At 46.5% G+C, this 15273-nt stretch overlaps 1 protein-coding gene across 1 annotated transcript in view; it reads left to right on the forward strand.

Moving 5' to 3' along the window:
* XPA (XPA, DNA damage recognition and repair factor) overlaps positions 1-11110 on the forward strand; it is a 29261-nt gene extending 18151 nt beyond the window's left edge. Inside the window, exons 4-6 of the mRNA XM_006266726.3 lie at positions 4846-5011; positions 6450-6567; positions 10889-11110. Of these exons, the coding sequence (XP_006266788.3) occupies positions 4846-5011; positions 6450-6567; positions 10889-11037 (433 nt within the window). The 3' untranslated portion in view covers positions 11038-11110. The remainder of the gene's footprint in view (positions 1-4845; positions 5012-6449; positions 6568-10888) is intronic.
* The last annotated feature ends 4163 nt before the right edge of the window (positions 11111-15273 follow it).

The following is a 15273-nucleotide window of genomic DNA, read 5'->3' on the forward strand; positions in this document are numbered from 1 at the left end:
CCTGCCCCACCCAGGCCAGAGCACAGTGGCTGTGGTTGCTCTGGCTCATGAGGGCAGCAGCAGAGCGAATCCAGCCCTGGCCCAGACTGGAGGGAAGAGCAAGGAAGGCCTGTGACACCCCCTGCCCTGGGCTGGGGCTCCCGCACCATGTTAGGCAGTCTGGCTACAGCTCCTCCTGGGCAGCATCTCTTAGCCGCCCCAGCCCTGGTGCAGCCAGCCCATGCAGCTCCCTGCCACCCCCAAAGGGTCCCTCTGCCCCCTTCTCCTGGTGAGGGGGCAGGCACTTGCCCTTCCCCAGCCCCAGTGCCCAAACATTCCCCCAGTGCCAGCAGACACCTGCCCCCGCCCCACACACATACTCATCACCACACCCCCCCCCGCCACACACACACACATTCTCACATGCTGCCTGGTCCTAGACGTCCCCAAGCCCTGACCCTCCGATCCCCATCTCCCATGGACTTACCTGCATGCAGCTGCCAGGTCTGCTCCTATCACCCTGTCTAGCTGTATCCGTATGTGCACACACGTGGTGCCCCCTGCCTCAATTCCCCCCCCCCAGCCCCAAGCAGCTCCTTGCAAGCTAGAAGGATGCCAGCCTGCAAAGAGAAACCTGTGGTTTCCTGTGGGTTTCTCCTTTGAAGAGGAAAATCTGTACTTTTCTCCCTCAAAGGAGAAAATCTGCATTTTTCCATAGTAAACGGAAAGCTCGGATCCCTGATCATCAGTATACTGGAGCTTGTTGATTGATGTCAAAGTAGTCTTGGTTTTGCCTCATAGTTGATTGAGATTAAACAGCTTGCCCTCCATTTGGTAGTTTAGCTCCATTCTAGCTGGAAACTTGTTGGTGATCAGATGTAACATCATGGTAAAGAATATTGAGAAGAGTGTTGGAACTATAATGAAGCCTTGTATAATTCCCATTTTAACCTCTAAAAGATCTGTGATAGATCTGTTATTGAGAACTGCTGCTCATATACAGTCATGAAGCAGGCAAAGAAGGGTGATGAATTTTGATGGGCATCCATATTTGAGGATTCCTCTGCAGCGCTTCTCGGTTAATGGAGTTGAAGGCTTTCCTGAAGCCAAAGAAGGCCGTGTGGAGAGGTTTATATTTTTCTTGACATTTTTGCTGCAGCTGGTGAGCAGTGAAGATCCTGTCAATTGTATCTCTTGATACACTAAACCCACACTGAGATTCTAGGAGCAGCTCTTCTGCAAGTGGAAAGAAACCATGTAGGAGGGTTTTCACAATGATCTTTCCTGCAGTGGACAGCAAGACAATTCCTCTTTAATTTCAACAATTGGACTTATCTCCTTTCTTGAAGTTTGTCATGATCATGGTGTCCCTGAGGACACCTAGGTTTTCCTTATTGTTCCAGATCTTTAAGATGAGGGCATGGAGCCATGATGTGAGTTCCTCTCCCCCCTGCTTGAATATTTCAGCAGGGATTCCATTTGCTCAAGATGCCTTGTCATTCTTCATCTGCTTGATGGCTTTCCTCACCTCAGCAAGGGTTGGAAGGATTCCAAGATAATCTCTGACTGGGTGTTGTGGGATGGAGTTGAGAACACTCTTGTCAACAACAGAGTCTCAATGGAATAGGTCTTCAAAATTCTCCTTCCAATGGGCATTGATGGCCGGATCCCGATGTGCTGGCACATGCAGTTTGTGGTGCCACAAACCACATGCCCAGCACATTTTGTAGCACAGGGGCAACATTTGCTTCCAGAAAATCCCAATAAGCAAAAAAAGTGGTGCGGTGCATGTCACAGGAGTATGCGCCAGCAAACACAGAAGCTTGGTTGGTCCTCCCAGGAAATGCTCCGGCTGCTGACCAGAGTCTCCCCTCCTCTAGTTCCACCCTGTCTCCTCCAACACGCTGAGAGCCAGGAGGAGCAGGGCATTTTGCCCTGCACCAAAGAGCATGTGCAGGAGCATGTACAGGGGCAAAAAGCAGCACAAACTTGTGCCACTACTTTTTTTGCCACTGTTAGTGCACACCCCTGCATGTGGGGACGTGCCCGATTGGTTCCTCTCTCCTTTGGTCTCAGGGGGGTTGTCCCCTGGCAGAACAGTGTTGGTGACGGTGATTCTGTGTTCCATGCATTTGGCCAAAAGGAGGATGCCATTGGAATTGACCTGTCCCACTCCTTCCTTGCCAATGGTTCCATTTCAGAGGTGTGAGTCCCTTCAGACTTTGGCATTGAAATCACCAAGAAGAATGAGTCCATCTCCCACGGGAACTCCAGAAAGGACTTGGTCAAGGTTGATGGAGAATTTCTCCTTCGTTTCATTGGTGGTCTCAACAGTCAGGGTATATATGCTGACAACAGTGCCAAACTGGCTCCCTGCCAGTTTAAGACGGAGAGTCATGAGGCTCTCATTAATTCCGATAGGAAATTCGCTGAGTTGGTTTACAAGTTCATTTTTAATGGCAAAACCAACTCTGTGAAGCCAGCATTCTCCTTCCATTGTTTCATAGTTTCATAGTAGGTAGGGTCAGAAGGGACCTGAGCAGATCATTAAGTCCGACCCCCTGCCAAGTCCCGTTTACCCTTTCAGAAGTTGATCTTTGAGCTGCCGATCTACCACTCGCCTGATCTTGCTCAGTGCAGTGACTTCAGTGTTGCATTGCCTGAGTTCTTGAGCCATGATTGCAGTGCGGTGCTCTGGGCGTTCACTGTTAGGATTGCCCGTGAGGGTCCTGATGTTCTGGGTCCCAAAATTCATTTTGTGTCTTCATTGATTTTGGCTGCAGTAATGATGATCCCACTGGGTACAGTTATCCAGTCAGGAAAAAGGCAGGCAGACTACGTTTAGGATACCTTTTTGTAGCCCCCTCCCCATGTGGGATGAGTAGAGTGGAAGAGGGCTGCTCAGTTGCAGTTACAGCTGCTAAATCACACTCCTAGCTTGAAGTGCTAGAGAACCTTCTTGTAACTGCTGCCTTCATGTCAGTTCATGAGTATGATCTTCTAACATTTTCTTCCACCTGCTCCACCATTGAGAACTTGTAGACCCATGGCTGGGGGCTGGGCAGATTTATTATAATGGTGACCTATACTTGCCATGTCACAGCACCATCAAAGGATATATGTTGCTTTTCAGGAGGGACATCATTGCTATCTGCTGGCGCCACCACATCCTGGTGGTGCTGCTGCTGCTTGGACCACAGCTGCTTATTTGTCAGAGTTACCCCTACTTATTTTGCAGCTAAACTTCCCTGAAAGTCATTCCACCATTCACCACTTGTGGATGTGCTGGGTAGCGGTACAACTCTGCCGCCAAAAGGGAAAGCACGCAAGAGATGGAAAAATGGGTAGGTCATCAAGGAACCATCTTGGGGAAATATCACAAACTTGTAGGGACAGTCTCAGAAAGGCAAAGATAAAGAATGAGCTTCAGCTGACAGGAAGTTAAAGACAACAAGAAGAGAGAGTCTGTGAACATTTTGACCAGAATAATTTCCCAAGCAGGAAGCAGCTGTGACCACCTGAAACCTGAGATCCTGCTCCTGCCTTTGTTTCAGAGTAATTTGTATAATCACAGAACCTCACAGGAGGTGAGATGCTCCATACCAGCTATGAACCACCTTCCCAGAGGAGTTTTCCATCTATTGACTCCTCTGTGAAATCTTATGAAATATGAACTTTCATTTCTACCCAGGAGAACTTTTACAATCTTTTCTCCAGTGCCTGATGGAAGGGTGTTTGTGCCCAAAAGCTTGCAATTAAAGATTTAAAAAAAAAATCTTGTTGGTCCTTCTTTGGAGGTTTTCAAGAAAATCTCCTTTGGAGGCATTAGTCAAAGATGATTTAGGATTAGCAATGCCTAAAGTACACTGTGAAGAGCAGCAGTTGGAAGCCCAGGAGCATCTCTCTCTCCAGGCACACATCTCAGATCATGAGAAGAGCTCTGCAGCCCAGAGCAGGTAGAAATTGGAAAGAACTATGCCGAACACCAGGAGAATGGAGAAAAGTTGCATAACTGACTGTTGAAAGAAGATTAAAGGATCTGGGATAAGTGTACAGAGGGGACAGGATTGTAGAAAGCAGAGTACTGACTCTCCAGTCAGTGTATGAGATGTGTTTTTGCATTCTCCCGGTTGCAGCGCAGAGTGGACGGTTTGGTTTTCCCTTGTTTCTGGCGTTGCTGTTTACCATGTGGGGCTGAGAAGGAATTTTTCCCCCTCCTGTTACTACAGGTGCCAGGGTGTTTTTACCTTGGGTGTTGGCTGCACCCAACACTGGGGATCTTAACTGGGGTGTGCTGATGCTCTAACTGGGACTGAAAAACCCAGAGGGTCTTGCTTCTCTGCCCAAGGTCAGACTGATCTCTCCATTTGGAATCAGGAAGTAATTTTATCTTATGGTCAGGTTGGTATGCCCTGTAATCTTTTTGCTTTCTTTTGCTTTTCATTTTTTGCTTTTTTTTTATAGCAGGGGGTCATAGTCCTTTTCCCTGGAACACTTGAACGTACATTAACATACTACTTCCTTTCCTTGCAGTGGCAAAGCATAGAAAATGTGTTATCCCCCTGTTATACCTGTGGCAAGTTTAGGTTTTTTATGTTTCGGGGTATTGTGCCTGGTAGTTGTGCAAGAGGGTTGTTCATGAAGTTTAAAAAATAGTTTAGACAAACAACTTATCTAGGATAGTTTAGATAAGAATGGTCCAGCCTTGTTCAGGGGGTTAACCCTATTAGACAGTGCTATTAATCTGCTGTTTTAAAAAATTGTGTTTTTTAATCTTAAATCTTTTCTTTATTACTGCTTCTATGTGCTAGGTGTCTAGCTGTTGCATGTTGCTTTTTGTTAAACTCTTCTAAAAATTTTCTTCAGGGATGCTGAAGATAAGCATAAGCTTATAACAAAGACTGAGGCAAAGCAGGAGTACCTTCTGAAAGACTGTGATTTGGACAAAAGAGAACCAGCACTCAGATTTATTTTGAAAAAAAACCCTCACAATGCAAATTGGGGTGACATGAAGCTTTACTTAAAACTCCAGGTATGGAAATTGTTGTGAATATTTTTCAAATGATTTGGTCCTTTTTTGTATTCTAATGATGCTCCTGCTGCGTTCTGTAGTGTTGCTGAACTCAGAATATTTATAATTTGCCACACTAAATAAATTGTGCAGCAAAAGACAAGTGTCACAGAGCCAAAAGAAGAGGAAGCTAAAGGCAATCTGACTCCCTGCCCCAGTGATTGGGCACTCTGGATTCTCAGGGCTACAGAGTTAGACTGCATCTTATTCTGTTTTGGGCCTGTGAGTTACTTTCTCAGCTTCACAGTAGATCTTGTTTCAGCAGGAGGGTTGAAGGGTGCCCACACTCGGACTATCCTGTCACCTGGTAAGCAGGTGTTACAGTCCTGCAAAGTGAGAAATGTGGCTTAAAACTTCCACGGGCTCAGGAGGTCTTAGAACTGAAGTCTCCCACTTCTTGGGAAAATATTGGAATCCTTAGACTATTACATAAAAGGTGGGCACTATCTCTGCCACGGCATCATTTACCTATCGCTGGATCCTGAATAGAAGGAGGTACCTAATGCACCAGCCTGAATTAGGTACTGCAGGTCCAGAAAAACACAAGTTCAAATGGACCCCTGGGCTGAATGTTTCCTGTTGGCTCACTCTAGGCAGATACCTACTCAGCATCTAAGTGATCTAGATCTCCCTTTGGAGGCACCTAATGCTTCCCATTGAGTGCATGGAGAGCCTAGGAAACAGAGTAAGTTGCCTTATCACCTGCTGGAGCCAGGTGTCCAATTTTTACATGTTGCAACAAATTGGGGGTGCCTGAAGTGTTTGTAGAGTTCTCCCCGAGTACAGTACCCATTCTGATAGGATTTACTTGGTACTCTCCAAATCAAAATTTGATTTGTGTTTATACTTCTGTACAGAATCAACCATGCAGAACAGTGGAAGGGATAAAACCCTGAGCAGCCCTGGTGTGCTGCTCTTGGGATCGCTTCCTTAAGCATACTTACTGATGTGTGCTCAGGGCAGCCCCATTGACTAATTCGTGGCATTTGGTGCATGTAATGGAGCGTAATTCTTGGTAGTGCTCCGAAATGTGTCATATAGGTAGTGTACACAAGCCCTTTGTATTTTACAAGTGTTGTTGAGGAGGCTGTTTCTAATTATTTAATTATGCTAATTAATCGTTGTTACAACTTTGCTTCAGTGAAAGTTGGTGGGTGGCTAAGCTCTTGTCAGATCATTGCCGCCCCCCCGGTCATTCTTGGCCGGCAATTCGCTAGCATCTTCATATTCTTAATAGTGGAGTATAGGAAATCACATAGGGTCAGATAGAACCAGCATGAGTTGGTGAATCTCTACTTGCAAATCCATTTCAAGCAAGAAACTTGCCTGTCATCGTGAAGCAATCTTTGGGATATAAAGGCAGGGTAAAATGAAAATGTGCTTATGTTTCACCCTCTAGGTAATAAAACGTTCTCTTGAAATTTGGGGCAGTGAAGAAGCATTACAAGAAGCAAAGGAAGCTCGCCAAGGTACTAGAGAGAAGATGAAACAGAAAAAGTTTGATAAAAAAGTTAAAGGTAAGCAGATTGAATTTAAACCTTAATAAAAAGAAGAAACTTGTGGTTTTATCTTTTATTGACCATGAAATGAAATCAATAGTTAAAATACACATTTATTTTTGGACATGGACACTTAATGTAAATACTACTGCTGCAGCAGCCATAGTAGTATCCATCTATATATGCATTTACTTCTACATCCATCAGTATATTTGGTAACTAAGCACTTAGCATGACCAAAAGGAAATTTTCAAAGTCATTTAGAAAACATGACACAGCTGTGGTAGATTAATGTTCTTTGGCCTTACCCCAGAATATGCCATATTTTCTCACATTACCCTCCACCCTTTCCCTTCCTGACCCCTGCATGTAAGACACGTACCTTGTATTTGGAAGGTAGAATGTAGAAAAAATATTTTTTATAAAAGTTCCTGTAAATAATAGTGTTTTTTCCACACTGCAAGCCTCATGAAGATACTACAGAAAGCATGCAGCAGTTCACTTACTCTGAGCCAGCTCAATTGGTGCTTCAGATGCAAGGTGCAGTACTCAACCGATAGCTTCTGTAGTTGTGAGAGGGTTAACATTAGACTTCAGCCTTTCTGTTTGCTGGGGCCAGGGAGAAGCAGTAACCATCCTGGGAGTCATTAGAGCCCAGTGTCTGCATACTCCTGTTCATTCCTGTTGGTATTCCAGTGGAGAAAAAAATCAGCTTCCCCACTTAAGATATGCATCCCAATTTTGGAGGGCTGGTTTGCAGGGGGGGTTTCAAGTACCACAAATGTACATGTTGTATGTGAGTAAATATGGTATTGTAAAGCTGCCTATATGGAAAGCTTCTTCCACACTGAATGGGAACAAACTTTTCATTTATTTCATCATTCAAAAAGAAGCTGTCTTGGTGATACTGTTTGTTTGTAGAAGGGGCCCAATCTACATCCATTTCTCAAATGAGAATCCATTTTGATTTCACTGGAGATAATCATGTAAAGATTTGTAGGGGTGGGCCTATAGATTGTAAAGAGCTTTGGATCATTTAAGAGGAATAATAAGTACTATGTGGATGGAAAATATTGCCCTGATTATCATAGAATATATTTGGGATTAAAACTGAAGATCTAAATTTACCTGCTGTCCAGTGTAATGGAAAGTGGCAAGCTGCATGGAAGTAATTGAAAGCATTCCTGGAAACAGGATCAAAAATAGTCACAAATTGCACTCTCAATACATGTTGGAGATGTGATGCATTGCAGGTAATGCTTAGTCACATATTTTAGTTACATTCTATTATCAATTGTTTTTTGGAAATAAATTTTAATTATAGTTTACATAGTTTTGAACACAGCACTGATAACTTTGGCAAATGTGTGTTCTTGGGTATATCACCAATAACTTCAAATTGAATCATTCCCAGATTACACTCTTTCAGGAGGCCTTATTAATAACACGCAGGATTATGCAGTGAAAAATAGGACACGGGCAGATCCAAGAATTCTCAGAAGTGGGTGTGGGAGCAATCTGCTCTGCAGGGATGGCTGCACACCCCGCTCCCAGCATCTTCTGCCCTCACCAGTGCAGGCAGACTGTGCCACGGGAACTTCTGGGGACTTTTAAGTCCATGCAGCAGGTGCAAATCCCTCCCCATGCGCTTCCCTTTCCTGCTCAGAGGCAGCCCCCTTCCCTTCTTCTCCCTCTCCCCTCAACTCCCATGCTTGCTGCTGCTGCTGTTTTCTCCATTCCTCCTGGGCCTGGAAGCTCCAGAGTCAATCCAGGCTGAGCAGTGGCTGGGCTCATCTGGGGACAGTGGCAACAGTGCGGCAGGAAAGTATTTCTCCCTACCCTGCCTGCAGCAAGAACAGGGAAGGGGAGCCCCTGTCCATCCCCACTGTTTTCTGCATCTCCAGCTGAATGCAGCCCCCACACAATGAGTAGGACCAGTTCTACTGCTTCCTTACCTCAGGACAGAGGGCAAAGTCAGGTGGGGGAGAGGAGGAAGGGACATGGTTTTCAGCAGGAAGGGGAAGGGTGGGAGGATTTTCACATCCTTCAGGGATTTTACAAAGTCCTTGGAAGCTCCTGTGGTGGTGCAGTGTAATTCAAAAAGGAGAGTATAGCTGCTCGACTCCACCCCCTCTGGATCTTTTAGGGTAGCTTGTCATATTTTACGCTTTAAATTGCACCTGTTTTTAGAGTGGTGAATTACAGTATTGTTTTAAGTTGTCTTAGGTAGACGGGGCTGGAACTGGGATCATAGAGCAGTGACAGTGCAGAGCTAGGGCCCAGGCCCAGAACAGAGCCATGATTCACTGTCCACATGTCCCTACAACAGGTACTGGTTCCATGGATGGGGTGTGCAGAGAGTGTGATGCGGCTCTGCCCTGAGCCTCAGCCCTGTGCTGTCACTACCTAGCAATCCCAGGGTCTCCGTGAAGACAAGCTGGGATCTGCACATGCAGGTGTGGCAGTCGAGTGGTAGGCCGGGCTGTGGCCAGTAGCCCCAAAACGGCAGGCGGGTACTTTTGACCGATGGAGCGGAATTAGGCACTGAAGCGTATTGGTTGAACAAAGAGACTATTTACTTAAGCCGTCGGTGTACACAGCGCAGGAAGAAGAACTGACAAACGTGAGCTCTTCAAGTAAGACGACATGACATGAACGGCTTATCAGGCCTGCAGGGCACGGGGGTACGTCGGGACGGTCGGTGACGGGGAGTCATTGGTGGGTGATCAGTCCACCAAGTTCACTCCAAGATGTGCGCAGAGTTCTCTGACTTGGGCGGAAACTGCTTTAACTTTTATATGGCTAGCGAGCCAATTACTAGTCACCAAGCGTGAATAATTTATAACCGGCCAATGGTGGTGCGCGTGTTTGCATAAAGTTGGCGGGAACTTTTCACTGCACCGGGGTTTTCTACCATAGCAGAAAATTCCACTGTGGCGAAAAATTCCACTGCGTTATAGGCATCAAATCAATGAAATCTTCCACTGTGACATAGGCACTCAACTACTGGGTTCTGACAGCAGGGTGCATGGCCAGATGGATGGGATGGGTCCACAGTTGAGCAGGGAGCTGCATCCAAGGCTAGGATCTTCGGGCGGTGATAGCATTGGGCTGGGGCCCAGGGCAGAGTCACAATCCCCTATCTGCACGCCCCTGCCTGCAGAACACGTGTCCTTCTCAGGGCTATGCGGGCAGTGGATCACAGCTCTGCCCCTGCCCCATCCCTGCGCTATCACTACCCCGCGATCCTATCCTCTGATCCTGGCCTTGCTCTCCTGTCCCACTCCTGAACATTGCTCCCCACCTGCCCCCAGTCCCATCTGATCCTCCCAGCTGTACACCCTGCCTGCATTAGTCCCCCCCAGCAGTGGGTGCCCAGGTATTGGGGCCAGGTTGGCAGCAGCAGCTGGAAGGAGCTGGGGCTGCTGGGAAGTGAGTCTGGCTGCCTTCCTGTCCCAGCCCCGCTGTGCACTTCAGGGCGGTGAGACAGGCCACACACCACAGCCCAGGCTGCCCCCTGCACCTGGGTTTGGCAGGACCAAGGGACCTGCCACAGGTTGAATAAAATCCCTTGCTGGGCCAGACATGGCTTGCAGCCTTTATTTTGCCCACCCCTGGATTAGAGAGAAAGATGGAGATAAATAGAGCTTATGATGGTTGATAATGCAACATAAGGGCCTGTTCAGTTTCCACCCATACAGGAGTTCTCAGTTGTATCAGTCATTTAGTACTTACTAAGAAGGCATTGTGATATTGTTGATAGTTTGGAAAATGAAAGCCACCCATTTCAGTTGGTAGTTTAATCTTTTTTGATGAAAGTTAACCTTTTTATCATCTCCCCCCAGAAACCCATGGAACATTTGGTGTATTTTAACAAAATAGGATTGAGGGGTTATAACAGGTAGATTAAATAATAGGTAAACTAGGCAAGGTAATATTCATTTTTAAATTATAACTCCTTTTATCTCCAGTTAGTCAACTTTCTTTCTAATCGGATACAGGCATTCCTACTTTTTTACTTCAAAAATAACTCCTGCGGGGCAAATACATTTGCATTTTCCTTTAAGACTATTGCAGTTTCCTCAGTATGGATGTGGACCTCATCTCTTTCTCCTTGTCTGCACAAGCAGATCCACTGGCTTCAGTAGCAGTTGCCTGATACCTGCACATTCAGAAGTTTGGCTCTGCAAGATATTTATGAGAATCTGCCTAATTAGTGAATGTCCTGTCTGACCTCTTGTCATCTCACAGTTATTTCCCTCGATGCTGATTTGTTTTATTTAAACAAGTAGTGCTTTCAGACTTTTTCTAACAGGATTTTATTAATGTTTTTCATCAGAGCTCCGTCGAGCAGTTAGGAGCAGTTTGTGGAAAAAAGAAGCAGGCATCCACCAGCATGAGTATGGACCAGAAGAAAATATTGAAGAAGATATGTATAAAAAGACATGTACTACGTGTGGCCATGAGTTAACGTATGAAAAAATGTAGCATGTCCTGATTTTTTATTGTTCCAAAAGTGCATCTTTTTAATATTAAATATTTTCTGTCAAGGTAAAATTAATCTGATTGTGAGTACATCTTTGTACAGAATCCTATAAAGATATTGCTCATTTATCTTCAGTTCCTCTATGCAAATAGTTACATCTGACAAAATTCATGGTTTAGATATCCTTTACATTTTTTTTTGCCACTGACCAGCTCATGATGCCCATGAGCATAAGTGCTAGGACCAAGAGAAGAACTCTGCCTGGGGAGAGCGAAGCCAGAGAAAACTCTGGTGGAGGCCCGTAGTGGTGCTGACATGCAAATCAGTCATCCGCCCTAGATATTGGGGTGAAAAACTAATTGAACCATCTAGTAGCTAGTTCCTTCCAAAGTTGAAAGGTGAAAGATACAGCACCAATATAAAGGTGGGGATTTATTATAGGCCACCAAGTCAGGAAGTGGAGGTGAATGAAGCACTCCAAGCAGGTGACACATCTATCCAAAAGCTGGAACGGTACTGATGGGAGACTTCGATTTTCTGGACGTCTGCTGGAAGAAAGATGAAACCAAACATACAATGTCAAGCTGATTCTTAACTTGTGTGGAGGACAGCTTTCTGTTCCAAGGGACCATATACTTTGGATCTTGTCCTGACTAACAGGGAGGATGTGTGAAGGCTTATCTGAATAAGGAAGGGGACAAGCCAAGAGAGGAGATAACAAAACAAGTTGTCAGACTGCTTTTGTTGGGTCTTAATGAACTGAAGTCAGCAGGGCTGGGTGACTTCATCCCAGGGAGGAACTGGTAAGGGAGATCTTGGACCCCTTGGCAAAGATCTTCATGAAGTTGTGGGAGATTGGCCAAGTACCAGAGGACTGGAAAAGAGAGTGCCTCTCTTTTTGAGAAGGCAAACAGGAGGACCTGGGGAACTATAGACCAGTTATCCTCACTTCAGTACCTGGGAAGTTAGTGGGGCATATCCTAAGGATATCCTAAGGAAGGCCATTTGCAAGGATCTAGAGTAAGAAAGGCTGCATGGATTTATGAAAAACACATCAGACAAACTTGATCTCCTTTGACAAAGTAACTGCTTGGGTGGATGAAGGAAATGCTGTAAATACAGTGTTTCTGGACTTCCACAAGGCTTTTGACAAGATCCCACAAGTCCTTTTCAGAAACACATCAGAGAAATGTGGGCTGGATAAAACTAAGGTGGATAAGTTGCTGGTTCAATAGCTGCAAGTTAGGGTATTGTGTCAGCAGGTTGGGGTATTGTCTCAACATTGATGGTAGTTTTATGAAGAGTTCAGATTACAAATTTGTACAGAATGGCTTGGATAGAGACGATCCTACCTCAGGTAGGGGGGTTGGACCAGATGACCTTTCAGCCCTTTACATTTCTGTGATGCTATGACAGATCACCAGCAAATGTTAACTTTAACACTGACTAACATCTTTACATTAAGCACCTGCTCTGTAATCTCACCCGAAGATACCATTATGGGAGTTTAGTGAAGACTATCTCAGGATACACTTGGCAGTTTTGTGGACAGGGAAATGTAGGGTCACTGCTGGTCTCAGCATGGTGCAGCCATTTTTATGGGCCTATACCTACTATCCCCCCTTTATAGTCTCACCAGCTATGCCCTGATGTAACAAATTAATAGGGAGGCTGCCCTAAGTGCAAAGAGAGCTTTGTGTAGTGGGCTCTTTTCTGGACTGGCTCCCCCAGCCTCATCCCACTTTGACTCTGGCTGCACCATCTTGCCCAGGGCCGCAAGCTCAGCCTGAGGGCAAGTCAAGTCATCCCCTCTTGACTCTGAGTTGTAGGGTCCTGTGAGGCCAAGGGGCCTGCTTTCATGTTTTCCGACTGTGCCTGGCAAGCTTTGCCCCTCACAGGCTCTGTACCTATCCCCAGTCTCTATCTTCAGTCCTCTTAACACTGAGTGAGATTCAGGGTGTCCCCAGGCACCCCTTCCAGTGGCTCCCACCTTGCCTACCGCCACAACCCAGTCCACTGGATGAAACAAAAATCAGAAAACATGGGCACATTCCATGGCTCAAACAACTGCTCCACCTGGGTTAGCCTTACCTTCCAACGAGGCTTACAAACCAAAACAGAAAAAGATTCAGAATACTTATCTCGCTCCCAATAAGGGTTTTTAGGTTCCTTTCACCCTGTCTGTCCTTCTGAGTCCTTTCTTCATAGCCCTGGTTTGGCCCCGGGCTCTTCCATCTGGAGCTTTGCTCCCTATAGCTCCTATGGCCAGACTGCTCCTCTGGCCTGAGGCTTGGGCTTATAAAGTCTCTTCCAGGTCACTTGACACACTATTTCTTCCCTTGGACAATCAGGCACTGTCTGCACGTCAGTGGCTATCTTGTCTCAGGCTTCTCTGAATGTTAGTTTGGCCCTGGCAACACAAAGGAAGTATGAGTAAAAAGGAAGAAAAAGAGGAGGGGGAGGAGAGAAAAGGAAGAAAAAAAGAAAAATAACGAGACAAACTGATAGGGAAAGAGATGAGGCACCCCTGATCCCTTTCCCTCTCTAGTTTCAGGGTAAGGCCCCCATTAACAGGAAGAAAATGGGAAAGGGATGGGTGAATGTCAGAAGTGAAGTGATACCAGGGATCCTCGCTTTCTCTGTTAAAAAAACCCCACGTTCTCCGATTAAAAACCCCAAAAGCCATGTTTTTCCTCAATCTAAATGAAATGCCACTATATATATAGGTATCCGTTGAACACAATGTTTAATTGATATATTTACAGTTTTAAAACAATTAGGAAGCCTACCAGTGCCTCAATCATTATAATAAACTCTTAAATACCTATATATTTTGGCATTTGATTTTGGGTTTTTTTATCAAGGACAGAGTTCCCTCTGCCCCCTTCATTCACCACAATGGAGGCCAGCTGCTGTTGTCCTCCATCCTGCTTTGTGGCACTGAGCAACCCAGATATACCAGAGTCCAGCCTCTGCACATGCCATTGCCCCTTACACCCAAGCCACAGCCTCCCCATCATTGCTGATGCCCCTCACTCCTGACCCACAGCCCTCTGGCCATGCTAGTGCCCCTCACTCCTGACCCAAAGCCCCCTGCTGCTGGTGCCCTTCACTCCCAATACACAGCCCCCGGTCTTGCTGGACCTGCTGCCCCCAGGCCCCATCCCTCCAGTGTGCGAGGAAGGAGGTAGGTGTGTGGGGAAGGGGAGGTGTGGGCATAGGCAATTGTGTAGGGGCCAGGATGGGTGCAAGAAATGTTGGGGGGGGCACATGCCCCCCAGATTTCTGTGCCCACAGCGGGGCATGGGGCTGCAGTCAGACTGGACCAACTCTGGGCAGAAGCTGCCTCCATGGCCCAGCAGGCAGGACCCGGTACGAGAGGGTGTGCTGCGCTGCCATGGCCACCAAAGTGAGGTGGGGTGGGGGGAGAGGGGGGGTGACAGTGATGTGGAGTTGTGCACCCCATTGTTGCTGGGTGGGAAGGGGGCGCCTCACCTTGGTGGTCATGGTGTTGCAGTGCTCCCTCCCACAGTGGGTCTGGCCTGCTGGGCCACAGAGGCAACTCATACCCAGAGCTGGTCTGGCCAGGCTACAGCCCCATGCCCCATACCCCACTGTGGGCACATAAATCTGGGGGGGGCACTTGTCCCCCTGCAGTGTCACCTATGCCCCCTCCCCCCCACTGCGTTGCCTGTGCCTCCTGCCCCCATAGGCTTACCTGGAAGGAGCTGCTCACATGCACATAGCACCTCGTGCCCCATGTCCTGCTCCCCTCAGCCCCAAGTGGCCCCTTCCAGGCTGGAACTCTGTCTTTAAAAGAGAAAATCCGCGTTATTCCACCATGAGTGGAAAACCTGGATCTCTACTCATCATCTATACAAATCATTCATGAAGATGTGGCACAATACTGGACCCAGGATATACCCCTGAGAAATCCCAGTGGATACCACCACCCAAGTAGACATTGAGCCATACTTGCTGATGATCCAGCAGCAATGTGTCCACCTTGCAGTCATTTTGTCTAGTCTGCATTTCCTTAGGCTGTTAACGAGGTACTCATGGGAGACTATGCCAAAAGCCTTGCTAAAGTCAAGGTTTACCATATCCACTGCTCTCCCCTTATCCACAGAGCCTGTCATTTTCTCAGAGAAGGAAAGAAACCAGGGCCTTGAAAATAACCCAGTGGTAATACAACCAGTTACTGCACTTCCTGATTTATTTGCATGCTGAAATTCCAT

This window comes from Alligator mississippiensis, chromosome 3, assembly GCF_030867095.1.
Source record: "Alligator mississippiensis isolate rAllMis1 chromosome 3, rAllMis1, whole genome shotgun sequence".
Classification (NCBI taxonomy): Eukaryota; Metazoa; Chordata; order Crocodylia; family Alligatoridae; genus Alligator; species Alligator mississippiensis.